Below are 13,610 nucleotides of genomic sequence, written 5' to 3'. Positions count from 1 at the left end.
AAAGTCCACAGCTGACGAGCTGTACATTGAATGCACAGGGACCTGCTACGGGCCCGACCCTGGGTGTCTTATCAGTAGTTTAATCAGAGTAGCCTTTTGATTTTTCCAAAAATCCTACCGGAGCTGCCAACTTCAGGGAAGAGATGCATTAATTTGTCCTCTCCTTTGTAATAAATGGACTTTGCTTCTCCCCACCCTTCATTTTATGAGGCAGCAGTTGGAACCGGACGCAAACACCAGCGGTGGAAAGAGGGCGGGGTAGCCGAGAGAACAGCCTCTTGGCCCGTGACCTTTCGTGTCTCCAGCATATAAACTCCCTACACCTCAGCGTCTTCAGCCGTAAGATGAGAAGAATATCCATTTTGAGGTGGTTGGGGGTTAGAGATAAGGCATATGTGTATATAAAGCATAGTAGGTATTCTGCTTAAAACCTTCCAAATTCCAAACAGAAATGCTGTGTTTCACCTAGAGAAAACCTAAGCTCCTTACGTCCTGTGCAGGGTTAGCCTAAGTGTGCCCTGCACCCCGCGTGGCTCTTGGCCGCACCCCTCACCTCCATCCTCCAGGTACCCTCACCTCCTCCCTGCTCTTCACACACCCACCCGGCGTGCTCTGACTCCAGAACCTCCGCGGTGGCTCCGAGCTGCACCCGGGTCTCCACGAGGCCTCTTCTGAGCTTGCCACCCACTTCTCCCATCACTGCTTTTTCGTTTCACAGCACTGAACACTGTCTGGAATGATCCCACTCGTTTATCTGTGTATTCACAAGGGCAGGAAATGGGCTCTTGCTTCTAACTCTAACTCTGAGAACACTCCCTTTCCAGAATCTCCCCCGCGCCCAGATCTCACCTTTCTGCTCCCCAGCCAGCAGGCTGTGTTTGGGGTGAGCCCAGCCTAACAGAGAATTTTAAATCCCGCTCAGGTCTCCGCACAGGTGTGACTGGCCTGCACCCTAACCCAGAGACAGTGACTCTCATTTCCTTTGCGGACATGGAGCTGCGCTCTCCCGCGGGAGGGTCTGGCAGAGCTCAGCGTCCATGCTGGACCCGTCACCCACAGGTACTGGTGTCGGGACCCAGGCAGGGGTCTGCTGCTCTAGGGAAAGTTAAACGTGCTTGGAATAAAGAGACACAGCCACGAGGAACGTTTGTATTTAAAATTCCTCCCCTTCGTTTTCTTCAAAAGAATCGGCCCCCACTTCCTCATAATCCTTCTCCAGGGCAGCCAGGTCCTCCCGGGCCTCGGAAAATTCTCCTTCCTCCATCCCCTCGCCGACGTACCAGTGCACGAAGGCGCGCTTGGCGTACATGAGGTCGAACTTGTGGTCCAGGCGAGCCCAGGCCTCAGCGATGGCCGTGGTGTTGCTCAGCATGCAGACAGCCCGCTGCACCTTGGCCAGGTCTCCCCCGGGGACGACCGTGGGGGGCTGGTAGTTGATGCCCACCTGGGGAACAGAGGGTTAAGATGCGGCAGTCAGCGGACAACGCAAGCTGGGACACCTTGGTCACGTGGTGGGTGGGGCAGCAGGCCTGGATGTGAAGAGGGGATCAGGAGGTGGGACGGCGGGTGGGTAGAGAGGCGTGTGTGGGAGAGAAAGCAAAAGCAAGCGGCACCGGGCCGGGAAACTCAAGGGGAGGGGAAGGGCTGGTGGAAACCCTAGTGGGAGGCTCAAGCAGACAAATGAGGGTAGGGAACAGGGGGTCAAGCAGGGCATGTGTGCAGTGTCAGCAGACGGAGGTCATCATAAGTTCACTCCTTCCAAAGGTATCTCGGGTTCCTCTTAGTTATGCTGTCAACGGGTTTAGGGCAGTTTCTCTGCCAAGGGTGAAGGGCTGTTTAAAAGATCAGGGAGAGGACTTCCCTGGTGGCTCAGTGGTTAAGAATCCACCTGCCAGTGCAGGGGACACGGGTTCGAGCCCTGGTCCAAGAAGATCCCACATGCCACGGAGCAGCTAAGCCCATGCGCCACGACTACTGAGCCTGCCCTCCAGAGCCCACGAGCCACAACTACTGAAGCCTGCGCGCCTAGAGCCCGTGCTCTGCAACAAGAGAAGCCACTGCAATGAGAAGCCGGTGCACTGCAACGAACAGTAGCCCCCGCTCGCCACAACTAGAGAAAGCTCGTGCACAGCAAGGAGGACCCAACGCAGCCAAAACTTAATTAATTAATCAATTTTTAAAAAATATCAGGGAGATATTCTCAAGCAATAAATAAAGAGATGCAAAAGGTTCTGGGGATGGTGTCAGCATTTACCAGGCCCTCTATCTCTGGGGAGTGGGGTTTCTTGGAAGAAAAGCATGGAAATCAAAGAAAGTCAATTAAAACTCTTGCTGGATGAGCCAATCCCCCAAGTTCTGGCAGCATGGAGGGTCCTCCAAGTTGATCCAGCCCAACCTGATGAGGGGGCTACTATCCCAGAAATCTCCCTTCTCCCCACACATACCCCAAACTGGAGCCGACACCAGGAACTCTAGGAACCTGGAAGGGGCCTCAGGTGATGACTGTGATAATACTCATGGGACACTGAGAACCATGGAGCTGGCCCCAAAATGCCTCTCCACCAGGCCACCAGGTCTTAACTGCCAATCTCTTAAATTCATAGCTTTAAAATCATGTCCTCTGAGAGGTGGTGGTGGGAGTGGCAGCAGCTGTACAGCCAAGGTGGGTAACCCACTAAATGAATTCACAATGATCTATCATTCCTCTTAAACAAAAGTGGCATCTTGAGGGTGGAGGTGATGCTGAGACAGGGGCAAAGGACCAAAGGGAGAAGGGAGAAGGCAATGCCACATGACATATTTCACTAGACCAGCCAACTGTGCTCTCTTTTCAGCAGTAGCATCCCTTGACACTGGGGAGGATGCTACAGGGTGAAGTTCAACACCATCCACCCCCATGGCAAGTGCTTTTCTGAGAAGCAGCTACAGGTTCTAGCACTGCCTTATCTTTCTGGTCATAACCCCAGAGCTTCAGCTTAAAATAAAGGGGCAAGAATACAGGGGCATATGTCCTTTTTGTTAATTTCTCCACCACCCTCACATCTCATTCTTTTTTTTTTTTTTGCCTATTCATTTTACTACTAGCTTGTTTTGTTGCTTGTTTCCATTTGAAAGAAAAAAACCCAACAACTTGGGGGAAGATCCTGAATGTTTTCGCAAGAGTGATCAGAACTGCCACATAAAAATAGGCACAGTCCAGGGGAAAGGATTCTGTACGTGGCTGGGAGCAGAGCAGGGTGGGAAATGCTCCCTGCCATCAGCCTCTCAGCTGAGAAGCCAGCATGAGGTGTCTTGTTTCCGTTAAGTCCCAGCAGGGAAAGCTGAGACGTGCTCATCTCTGTCTCGAGCAACTGTCACAACCACCTCTGGTGTTCAGCAAACCTCTAAATTATTAAAGGCCTGCCAGGGGTCTAATTAACATGAATGGTGGCAGCTGCTTTGATGGTGGACTCGGATGAGACCGTGGGACACAGGACAAAGCAGTCAAGCAGGCACGAGTGCAGGGGCAGCTGCCTGCCCGGCCAGGGCGACTCAGGGGGGTGGCTTCCAATGCTCGACATCTTCTGGTCCCGGGAGCTGGGGGTCTTCCCTGGCTATTGTGTACCCACACCAACCCTCAGAGTCTGGTGTTCCCCAGACCGCAGACCTACAACAGGCTCCCAGCTCACTCCCGGTTAGTGGAAATGTCAGGGCTTCATAATGTGAATCACAACCATATGATAACCATGAAATTTCTTATCCTTACTCTAAACTGATGAAAACTTACAGGGCGAATAATTTTTCAAAATAAGCTGGGGAGAGAAGAACACATCTTTAGATGTGTTAGAGGAGGGAATTATGCCTCTCCGGCACCTTAAATAATCTGGCTGCTGCATATTCTCTGATCTACCGTCAGATCACGGCTACTTCCGCCCAGTCATCCTCCTCATTCCACTCGCACACAAGTTCGTTCCAGCGCCGTTCACTCCTCCCTGTAAGAGGAAAGTCCTTTCTGCCTGACCTTTGAGATGTCTGCGGATCTTAGGGCAGGAGAGGTGGAGCCCTTCTCCCTACTGCACTAGTGCCCTCCCCCTCTTCCAATAATCCTCTCAAAATCTCTCCTGACCTAAAAGAAGTGAATGAACGAATTAATGAATGAAATTAGTGTTACATTTGGCTTAAGCCCCTCTTCCCATCTCATCCCAGAGCTCCCAAGGAATGTGCATCAGTCCAAGACCCTGAGTGTCCACCTCTTTCTCCCCATCCTTGGTGTCTCCCTCTGCTTCTCTAGCTGTCTGTCTCCACCGAGTCACCAGCTCTCACCTTGAAGCCTGTGGGACACCAGTCGACAAACTGGATGGTCCTCTTGGTCTTGATGGCGGCAATGGCGACGTTCACATCCTTGGGCACCACGTCCCCCCGGTAGAGCATGCAGCAGGCCATGTACTTGCCGTGACGGGGGTCACACTTCACCATCTGGCTGTTGGGCTCAAAGCAGGAGCTGGTGATCTCGGCCACGGACAGCTGCTCGTGGTAGGCCTTCTCGGCCGAGATGATGGGCGCATAGGTGACCAGGGGGAAGTGGATGCGGGGGTAGGGCACCAGGTTGGTCTGGAACTCGGTGAGGTCCACGTTGAGGGCGCCGTCGAAGCGCAGGGAGGCCGTGATGGAGGACACGATCTGGCTGATGAGGCGGTTGAGGTTGGTGTACGTCGGGCGCTCGATGTCTAGGTTGCGGCGGCAGATGTCGTAGATGGCCTCGTTGTCGACCATGAAGGCGCAGTCCGAGTGCTCCAGGGTCGTGTGCGTGGTCAGGATGGAGTTGTAGGGCTCCACCACGGCCGTGGACACCTGGGGGGCTGGGTAGATGGCGAACTCCAGCTTGGACTTCTTGCCGTAATCCAGGGAGAGGCGTTCCATCAGCAGAGAAGTGAAGCCGGAGCCGGTGCCGCCCCCAAAGCTGTGGAAGATGAGGAAGCCCTGCAGGCCTGAGCAGGCATCTGTCTGGGAGCAGAGGACACGAGGACTCTGAGGACTCCCTCACGGGCCTCTCTGTCTGCCCCACTCTATCCCTCAACATTGTCAAGTGGGTGAAATCAAAACAGCCTTGAAGGAGCAAGGAAACACAAGGGAGCCTCGGCGGTCTTGGGAGGAAAACCGCTAAAATACGGGCAGCAAACCTGCACACACCTCCGGGTCCATGAAGCTTCCAGCCCAGTGGCCTGGTTGGACCAGGAATGAGCTTCCAGAACCACGGCGGTTAATGACTTTGCCCCATGAGGGCCCCAGCTCCTTGCCCACTTCCCCAGCCCTAGTCATTTGATCTTGCGGGAACTGCAGACCTACACATCCCAGCCCAACCTTGGAAGGTAGCTCAGGAAGATAAATGGGTCAGAGAACCTGAGATTCAACATCAACTTTGTCACTTCCAAGTTGTAAAAATTTGAGCAAGTTACTGAACTGAACCCTCCAGACTCATGTTTCTTCTTGGTTAAAGTGAGAATAATAAAAAATATTCTTCTCAGCCTTCCCTGGTGGTGCAGCGGTTGAGAGTCCGCCTGCCGATGCAGGGGACGCGGGTCCGTGCCCCGGTTCGGGAAGATCCCACATGCTGCGGGGCGGCTGGGCCCATGAGCCATGGCCGCTGGGCCTGCGCGTCCGGAGCCTGTGGTCCGCAACGGGAGAGGCCGCAGCGGTGGGAGGCCCGCGTACCACAAAAAAAAAAAAAAAAATTCATCTCATGAGGCTGTTGTGATAATTAAGCAAGGACCTGACAGTTAGCTCTCACCAGAACTAAGAGAATTCACAGGTCACAGAACTTCCCCATTGGCCGTGATCTATGACTGTGTTCAGTCCCGTGGTTCTGAACTTTAGGGATCACAGATGGCTCTGAGACTGATGAACCCTACTAGCCCTCCTCTAAACAGAAAATTCGGCATCCTTAGCTCCCAAGTAAAGAACCCCCGATCAAGCCCAAACTTTTCCGTTGTACAGATTAGGAAAGGGGGATCAAGTAGACAAGGGACCCACCCTGAGCTTTCTAGTCAAACCAACCCAGTCGGTTCAGATCCTGACTTGGCCACTTTCTAGCTGTGGGACCCAGAGCAAGTTACTGAACCATCCTGGCCCTCAATCTCCCCATCTGTAAAGTTCAAGGACAAGACCTCCTTTGTATCATTATTTAGGGGATTAAACGGAACGTACTTGGCGTTGGTAACGGCGTTTGTAAAGTGCTGAAATAGACCTGATGATCTTCCTCTTCTCTCCCAAGTGAAGTGCTTTGTTAGCCTGCGCTGCCGGGAAGCAAAGAGCTTCGCCTTTCTCACACCTGGAATCTCCCCAGACACCACCGTGGAGCATCTGTAAGTGCTACCGGGGCATCACCTGGAGGGCAGCCCACAATGTCCAGCCAGAGGAAGGGGCGTCAGCCCTGTGAATGCCTCTTACAGACATAAGCAGAAATTCCCAAATCTTAGGCGTTTGTACTGTAGCCAGGGGTCACGTGCCTCCACCCAGCCTGTTCAGAGAGGTGAATCCTAGTACGTCCAGCTCACCAGCTCCCTGCCCTTGTAAACACGTACCAGCTTGCGAATGCGGTCCAGCACCAGGTCGATGCTCTCCTTTCCCACCGTGTAGTGGCCCCGCGCGTAGTTGTTAGCTGCATCCTCTTTTCCTGTGATCAGCTGCTCTGGATGGAACAGCTGGCGGTAGGTTCCTGCCCGAACCTCATCTACCAAGAGAGGGGACCATCAGTCTTACTACCTGGTTCCCAGAAGAGACGGCTCCCTCCCCTCTAGAATACACATGGCACCCCTACCTACTGAACTCCATTGAGGTGGAACCAGACAACCCTATAATATACCTGCGAGGCTAAGAGAATTCCAGGGTAACACAGGCAGTAACAGAGCCAGAAGCCCGGGACTCAAGCAGCAATGAAAAGCCAGCTGCTCTACTGGCTGGACCTTAAAAAGCCTAGGGTTTACAAAGCTGGCCAAACACCAAAGTTGACTGCCTCTTCCCCCTGGACCCACAAGGCTTCCCTCTTGTTTTTCATTCATGCTGCAAAATTTACCCCAGAATTTAACCCGATTTCACTTGCATCCAAATGTTCCAGGGACACAGAGAAAGATTCAGAATATGCCTGGTTCCTAGGCTCCCCCGGAATTGTCCCAGCCCTAACCTCCATCTCTGGTGGCAACAATACATGTCAAGCATTAGAGATATTTCAGAACAACTTTGAAGCAAAGCTATGTTCCAGGCTCCTGAAGAGCTGGAGCCCAAGAGAGGCCACAGGGCCGGGGGCTCTGCTCACCTCCAAGGTCCGCGCAAAGTGGACACACAGCAGAGACCAAGGTGCCTCAGGCCCCCCCTGTGCCTCAGGCCCCCCCACAGCCCCTCTCTTCTACAAGGTCCCCCTGCTCCCCCAGGGAAAGCACCCATCTATGCAGCGGCCTGGGAAGCTCACTGCACCCACCTATGCAGCGGCCTGGGAAGCTCACTGCACCCACCTATGCAGCGGCCTGGGAAGCTCACTGCACCCACCTATGCAGCGGCCTGGGAAGCTCACTGCACCCACCTATGCAGCGGCCTGGGAAGCTCACTGCACCCACCTATGCAGCGGCCTGGGAAGCTCACTGCACCCACCTATGCAGCGGCCTGGGAAGCTCACTGCACCCACCTATGCAGCGGCCTGGGAAGCTCACTGCACCCACCTATGCAGCGGCCTGGGAAGCTCACTGCACCCACCTATGCAGCGGCCTGGGAAGCTCACTGCACCCATCTATGCAGCGGCCTGGGAAGCTCACCTGCCCTTTCTGTATTTGTACAAGCGTCCATGGGCTAGAGGGCCTGGGGTCTGTGGCCCTAGAAACAGTGTTCAGGAACCGCAGGCAGTGCCCAGACATCCCTGGGGGACTTGTCCACCTTCGCTGGTGAGCAGACTTTGAAGGTGAGAAAATCCTGATGAAGAGCGAGGACTGATCCAGGGGGTACTGGGGCCAGGGGAGCCAGGAGAGCAAGAATCCTGCCCCAACACAAGTCAGAATTCCTGTTCCCTAAGATCCAGATGAGGTTCATTCTAACCTACAGCAGCCTCTGGCTGTAAGAGAAAGTGCCTGCTGCTATTTCGTCTCGTGTGCGAGATGCTGCAAGGTTATCCCAGGCCGCCAGGACAGACTGCAATTACCGTAGGATCGGAAACATACACTTTGGGAAACTGACTGTTTGAGGGCGTCTTATAATTTCCGAAATTATTTGTATTTTGACCCTTAGTATTTAATAAACAATGTCAGCATTGTCGGTCTGTCTCAGCAGATTTCAGTGGAGAGCACTAGGTTGGAGCTTTAATGGGGAGCAGAGATCTGTGATCCCCACTTGAGATCCCGAGACTGCGGAGAACTCTAGGAGCTAAGAGTCATGTGGTGGGGGGCTCCGGATGAGCCACCCCTTCCACGTGCAGATCTGCTTCCCCAGACACCACGGCCTCTGCAGTCCGGTGCTGGCCCTGTGCGGGGACCCTGGCCCACACTCACCCACCACGGTGGGCTCCAGATCAACCATGACAGCCCGGGGCACGTGCTTCCCGTTGCCAGTCTCGCTGAAGAAGGTGGTGAAGGAGTCGTCGTCCTGGACCTGGCTGGCCTGCGTGCCAAAAGCGCCATCGGCCTGGATGCCGTGCTCCAGGCAGAAGAGCTCCCAGCAGGCATTGCCGATCTGGACCCCTGCTTGGCCCACGTGGACGGATATGCATTCCCGCTGCGGGGAGAGAGCAGCCCAGTCAGAGCCCCAGCCTGGCCATGCCTCTGCCCCAGGCCCCCAGGCCCCCACCTCTGAGGACTTGTCCATCCCTGGAACTCGACGGGCAGGACACCCATACCTCCCGCCATGCCGTGCCCCAGCCACGTGGGGTCTGTGCACCACAGCATCCGGATCAAGACTCGGTTCCAAAGAAGCACCACAGCTTTGTGGTTTGCTGTAAAGATTGCTTTCCAGGGTTAATCCTTTGTGTCAAGAAAAGGAAAAAGAGGGCAGCTGCGTGGAGGGAACTGGGCTAATTCCAAACCACGAGACTCCTGCATGGATGGAGCCGGTCATAGGAAGAACCAGTGAGAACAGCAGAAACCACCCCCAAATCCACTGCCGTGCCTGGCGCAGGGCTCCCGTTCCTGCTGCAGCCTGAGTCTCCCAGCCGCCGCCACACACACACACACACACACACACACACACACACACACACACACCGGTCTGGGAAGATCCCACATGCCGTGCAGCGGCTGGGCACGTGAGCCATGGCCGCTGAGCCTGCACGTCTGGACCACAACAGTGAGAGGCCCACCTACCGCAAAAAAAAAAAAAAAGACGACCCACAACCCCCCCCCCCCCCCACACACACACACACACACACACACACACACACACACACACACTCACACACACGCTCCCCGTCTCCGCATGACAGAACAGGGAAGCACACGGTGGAATGTACTCTGGAGTCTGTATCATGGGTGTCATTAGTGTTCTGGCTACAAATGTAGGAGTAAGAAAGGATCAGTACATCAGCAAGGGAGGGCTGGGAGGGGACAAAGTAGGCGCCTCCTGAACTCTGAGGGACTGGAAAGTTCCTCTGTGGCCACCATAACCTGCTCCTTCGCCCACGTCAGGCCAAGTGCTAAGTAAAGCTGACCTTTAGAGTGTCCTTTTCTCCATGTTACTCTGCTGTGAAGCTGCAGTTACCTGATTGGTCCCGGTACTAACAGCTTAGGATGGGGAGGGGTGTGTGTTTGTGCTGTGTACATTCGTGTGGTGTATATGTGGGTATAGATGTGTAAGTGTGTGTGTGTGGATGTGAGTGAGTGTGTGTTATGGTTTTGCTGGAACGGTGTACTCGTCACCCCCAACACCCTACCGGGGAAGCAAGCGCCCTGCAAGGAGACTGTGTGCTCGAGACGGAGCTGGGCAGGGAAGCATGTGCCTGCTGTGCGGCCTTCTATTCTTAACCGTGACCCGACCTGGCATTTTCCAGCTCCAGGGAACCCAAGCCAGTAGCAGAGCCTCCAGAGACCGTGGCTGGGCATGGGGTATGGGACTCCTGGGACCCTGGGGCTCCCTGGGTGTGGGTGCAGGGAAGCCAGCGGTGTCAGGAGCCGGTGCCCTAACACTTATACAACGTGGCACTGCTCCACACCTGTCTCTGTGCCCTGGCCTCTGTGCTTCTGTGAGCCTGGTGGCCAGGAAAGGGCTTTGCTCACAGCCACCCACACCCCAGGGCACAATCTTGCCTCTCAAGTTACATGCTGTGCTGTGTGACCTGGGCTGAGTTACGCAAACCCCCTTCATCTGAAAAGCGTAAGTTCCCACAGTCGCTTCTGTTGTGATCGCCCTTATCTTTATCCTTATCATTATGCATTTTCATTATTGGAGCTTCACTCTCCACCTGGAAGAGGCACAGGTGGAAAGCCGGAGACCTCAGGCTACGTTCCTCTCACAATGAAAGGACTTTATCTTCAGACTCAATTCAGGCCTAAGGCAGCAGGGTCCTTCCCCCAGGAACCCACCATAACCAGCAGCTACCGACCAGACCACACCTTCACATGCAGCTGTGGCTTCCTCGGGGGTGTGTGAACTGAGGGGACCCTGGAGAGTCCTGAAAGGAGCAGGTCCCACATGTTGTCCTGTGACCCCACCTCCCAACCATCCTCCAGGCACCCCCTGGGCCTTTCTGGAAGGATACAGGGGTATTTCAGGAAGATCAAAGGTCAGAGGAGGAAGAGTAAAGGATCTCAGGGTCCTGAAAACCACCAACATGGTGATACGGAGGTTTTCACATCCCTTTAACCTCATGCTAGTCAATATGCCAGTCTCCACAGATGAAATCAGTCACACACACACACACACACACACACACACACACACACACACACACACACTCTCTCCTTAGGAAGAGCAGTTTTCCCTGTTACACTAATTCACAAGACTAACCGGAGGTATACAATAGACTCAGGGGCTTCCCTGGTGGCGCAGTGGTTGAGAATCCGCCTGCCGATGCCGGGGACACAGGTTCGTGCCTCGGTCCGGGAGGATCCCACATGCTGTGGAGCGGCTGGGCCCGTGAGCCATGGCCGCTGGGCCTGCGTGTCCAGAGCCTGTGCTCCGAAACGGAAGAGGCCACAACAGTGAGAGGCCCGCATACCGCAAAAAAAAAAAAAAAATACTCAGCCTTAACGTATTACACCCTTTATATGTAGCCCCCACTTTATAGAAAACACAGGGGTCCAAGGGATAACGGACATGGCGAGAAAATGACATGAATCCAGAAGGTGAGACATTTTACAGGGAAATTAACCCAATCTTTTTAACTCATGAAAAACAAAGGTGAAGGAGGGACTGACCCACATCAAGAGGAACTTAAGACATATAACATCCACATGGAGTATGTGAATTTTAACTGAATTCTGGTTTGAACAAATCAAAATATGGTGTGCGGGGGACTTCCCTGGTGGCACAGTGGTTAAGAATCCGCCTGCCAATTCAGGGAACACAGGTTCGAGCCCTGGTCCAGGAAGATACCACATGCCGCGAAGCATCTAAGCCCGTGCGCCACAACTACTGAGCCTGCGCTCTAGAGCCCGCGAGCCACAACTACTGAACACAAACACATCGGGTAAAGTAAACATGGCAGAAAAATAGTAATTACTAAATCTAGACGATGGATTAAATCTAGACGATGGATTAAATCATCCAGACGATGGATTAAATCCAGACGATGGATTAAATCTAGATGACGGATTAAATCTAGATGATGGATATATGGGCGGCGATACACTACCGTGCTTCTCTGAAGGTTTGACGGTTTTCATACTAAAATGACAAAAATTAAAGATAGGAAACAGAGTAAGAGCCAAGTGACGGCTCCCCTCACCCTAACGACCCATCGCAAAGGGCCAGGCTCTTCCTGTCCCTTTTCACTTTGTCATTGATTCAACTAGCAATGACCAAGAGCCCAGTTTGTCAGGGCAAATGGGAACTTTAAAGTTATGTGATGGGGGAACTTCCCTGGCGGTCGGGGCCAGGGTTCAATCCGTGGTCGGGGAACTAAGATCCCACAAGCCACGCAGCACGGCCTAAATAAATTAATTAATTACATAAAGTCACATGAGGAAATCACCAGTGAAATGAAAAGTTAGGTGAGCCCCCTCATTTAACTAATGGTGCTAAGGTCTGTGCACCATTTGTACCTGCTCTGAGAGGACAAGGACCCCACGGCTCCTCTGGCCACTGTGCCTTGTTGCCACCACCCCCCTTCCTGCCTGGAGGCTCTACACAGGAACACACAAAGCACAAAGCACCCCCAGTGCTGACGGCCTGGGGGCCGGCCCTCATGCCCAAGACAGGTCACCCATCTGCCATGACCAGGGACATTATGTGAGCTCAGAGCCTTCAGGATTCTAGAGCTGGGCTGGCCTCACGGATCACCAAATATGATTCCCACCCCATTATTTTACAGGTGAAAAAGCTGAGGCTCAGAAAGGTAAAGGGGCAGATTGGAAATGTCACAGGGCAAGAGCCTGGCCTCAAATCCAGGTCTTCTGACCTCGGCCCGAGTCCTCTCCTTGACACCACCCACCCCCCTGCCTCGTTTGCACTCTTAACCCCCTGGGCTCTGGTGGACCACACCTATCAGCACAAGCCTGATAGCAGACAGCAAGGCAAGCTTGGACCGCAAACCTCCAAACCAAAAAAAGCTCCATCGCAGAGAGAAACAGAAAGGCTCGCGGTGGGAGCCTCTGAAAGTGGGCCACCCTCCCTGCAAGACCAGGACTGTTTCTCCGGGTGGTGAGTGCCGAGGCCGGGGCCGGGGAGGGGGTGAGCTGACTCAGCAGAGGACCTTTACATCATGTGTTTGTTCCAAACTCATGTTTCAGATTCCCTCTCTGGCCGGGCAGAGCTCCTGCTTTCTCTCTCGCACTGCTCCTCCCTCAGTTCTATTTTGACTCTGGGCTTGTAGGGCTCAGGCCAGCTTTCTGCTCCTGGGCCCCTGTGAGATGAAGGGGGTCCCACCAGTGGTGCTGGAGCCTCCGGCCCAGCAGTCCAGGGGGTGAAGGTGAGGGAGCTGGAGAGACCTAACACAGGAGCGCACTTACTCGAGGAAAGCATGACACCCCTCCCCAGACCTAGTGCTGGGTGGCTACCAAAGTGACCTGCTCTGTTGGTTCCCGCAGCACAGAGCTACTGTCGTTGTCTGCAAGACGGCATCAGGAGGGACTGGGCCAACTCCCACTCGCCCTTCAAGCCGCTCATTAATCGACCCCTCCTGCAGAAGGTCTGGAAGGCCCCGCGCCAGCCGGGGCCTCACGGCGCCCTCCCTCAGCCCCCGCCTCCCCATCACTGCTCTACTGCACGGCTCCTAGCCGCTCTTTTGCTTTTCTGACTTACCAGGTGGAGAGCAAGGAGCCCCCATTTCCTGGCCAGATACCCAGCATCGAGTACAGGGCTTGACTGCAGCGGGGGCGATTGGAAAGAAAACCCTGCCGAGGCTTAGAGTCCATCTAGCAAGGGGAGTGGCCAGGGCCTGAGAGGCAACAGGAGCTCAAAGGAGAAAAGACAGTGTGCAGCTTGGTTTCCCCCAGCAGGAA

General features: G+C 54.2%; 2 protein-coding genes across 3 annotated transcripts in view; both read right to left on the bottom strand.

Moving 5' to 3' along the window:
* Window positions 1–697, bottom strand: part of USP18 (ubiquitin specific peptidase 18) — a 37,415-nt gene extending 36,718 nt beyond the window's left edge. The window contains exon 1 of the mRNA XM_007469527.1: window positions 577–697. Coding sequence (XP_007469589.1) covers window positions 577–697 — 121 coding nt within the window. The remainder of the gene's footprint in view (window positions 1–576) is intronic.
* Window positions 698–1,119: 422 nt separating this feature from the next.
* Window positions 1,120–13,610, bottom strand: part of TUBA8 (tubulin alpha 8) — a 16,997-nt gene continuing 4,506 nt past the window's right edge. The window contains exons 2-5 of one of the 2 annotated variants that reach the window (XM_007469492.1): window positions 8,511–8,733; window positions 6,561–6,709; window positions 4,303–4,983; window positions 1,120–1,444 (exon numbers count right to left, since the gene is read on the bottom strand). In XM_007469492.1, coding sequence (XP_007469554.1) covers window positions 1,154–1,444; window positions 4,303–4,983; window positions 6,561–6,709; window positions 8,511–8,733 — 1,344 coding nt within the window. In that variant the 3' untranslated portion in view covers window positions 1,120–1,153. Of the gene's footprint in view, window positions 1,445–4,302; window positions 4,984–6,560; window positions 6,710–8,510; window positions 8,805–13,610 lie in introns of those variants that run through there. The other variant, XM_007469493.1, reaches the window with a different exon arrangement.

The sequence above is a fragment of the Lipotes vexillifer genome, unplaced genomic scaffold, assembly GCF_000442215.2.
Source record: "Lipotes vexillifer unplaced genomic scaffold, Lipotes_vexillifer_v1.1 scaffold395, whole genome shotgun sequence".
Classification (NCBI taxonomy): Eukaryota; Metazoa; Chordata; class Mammalia; order Artiodactyla; family Lipotidae; genus Lipotes; species Lipotes vexillifer.
This window is presented reverse-complemented; position numbering and strand designations above follow the sequence as displayed.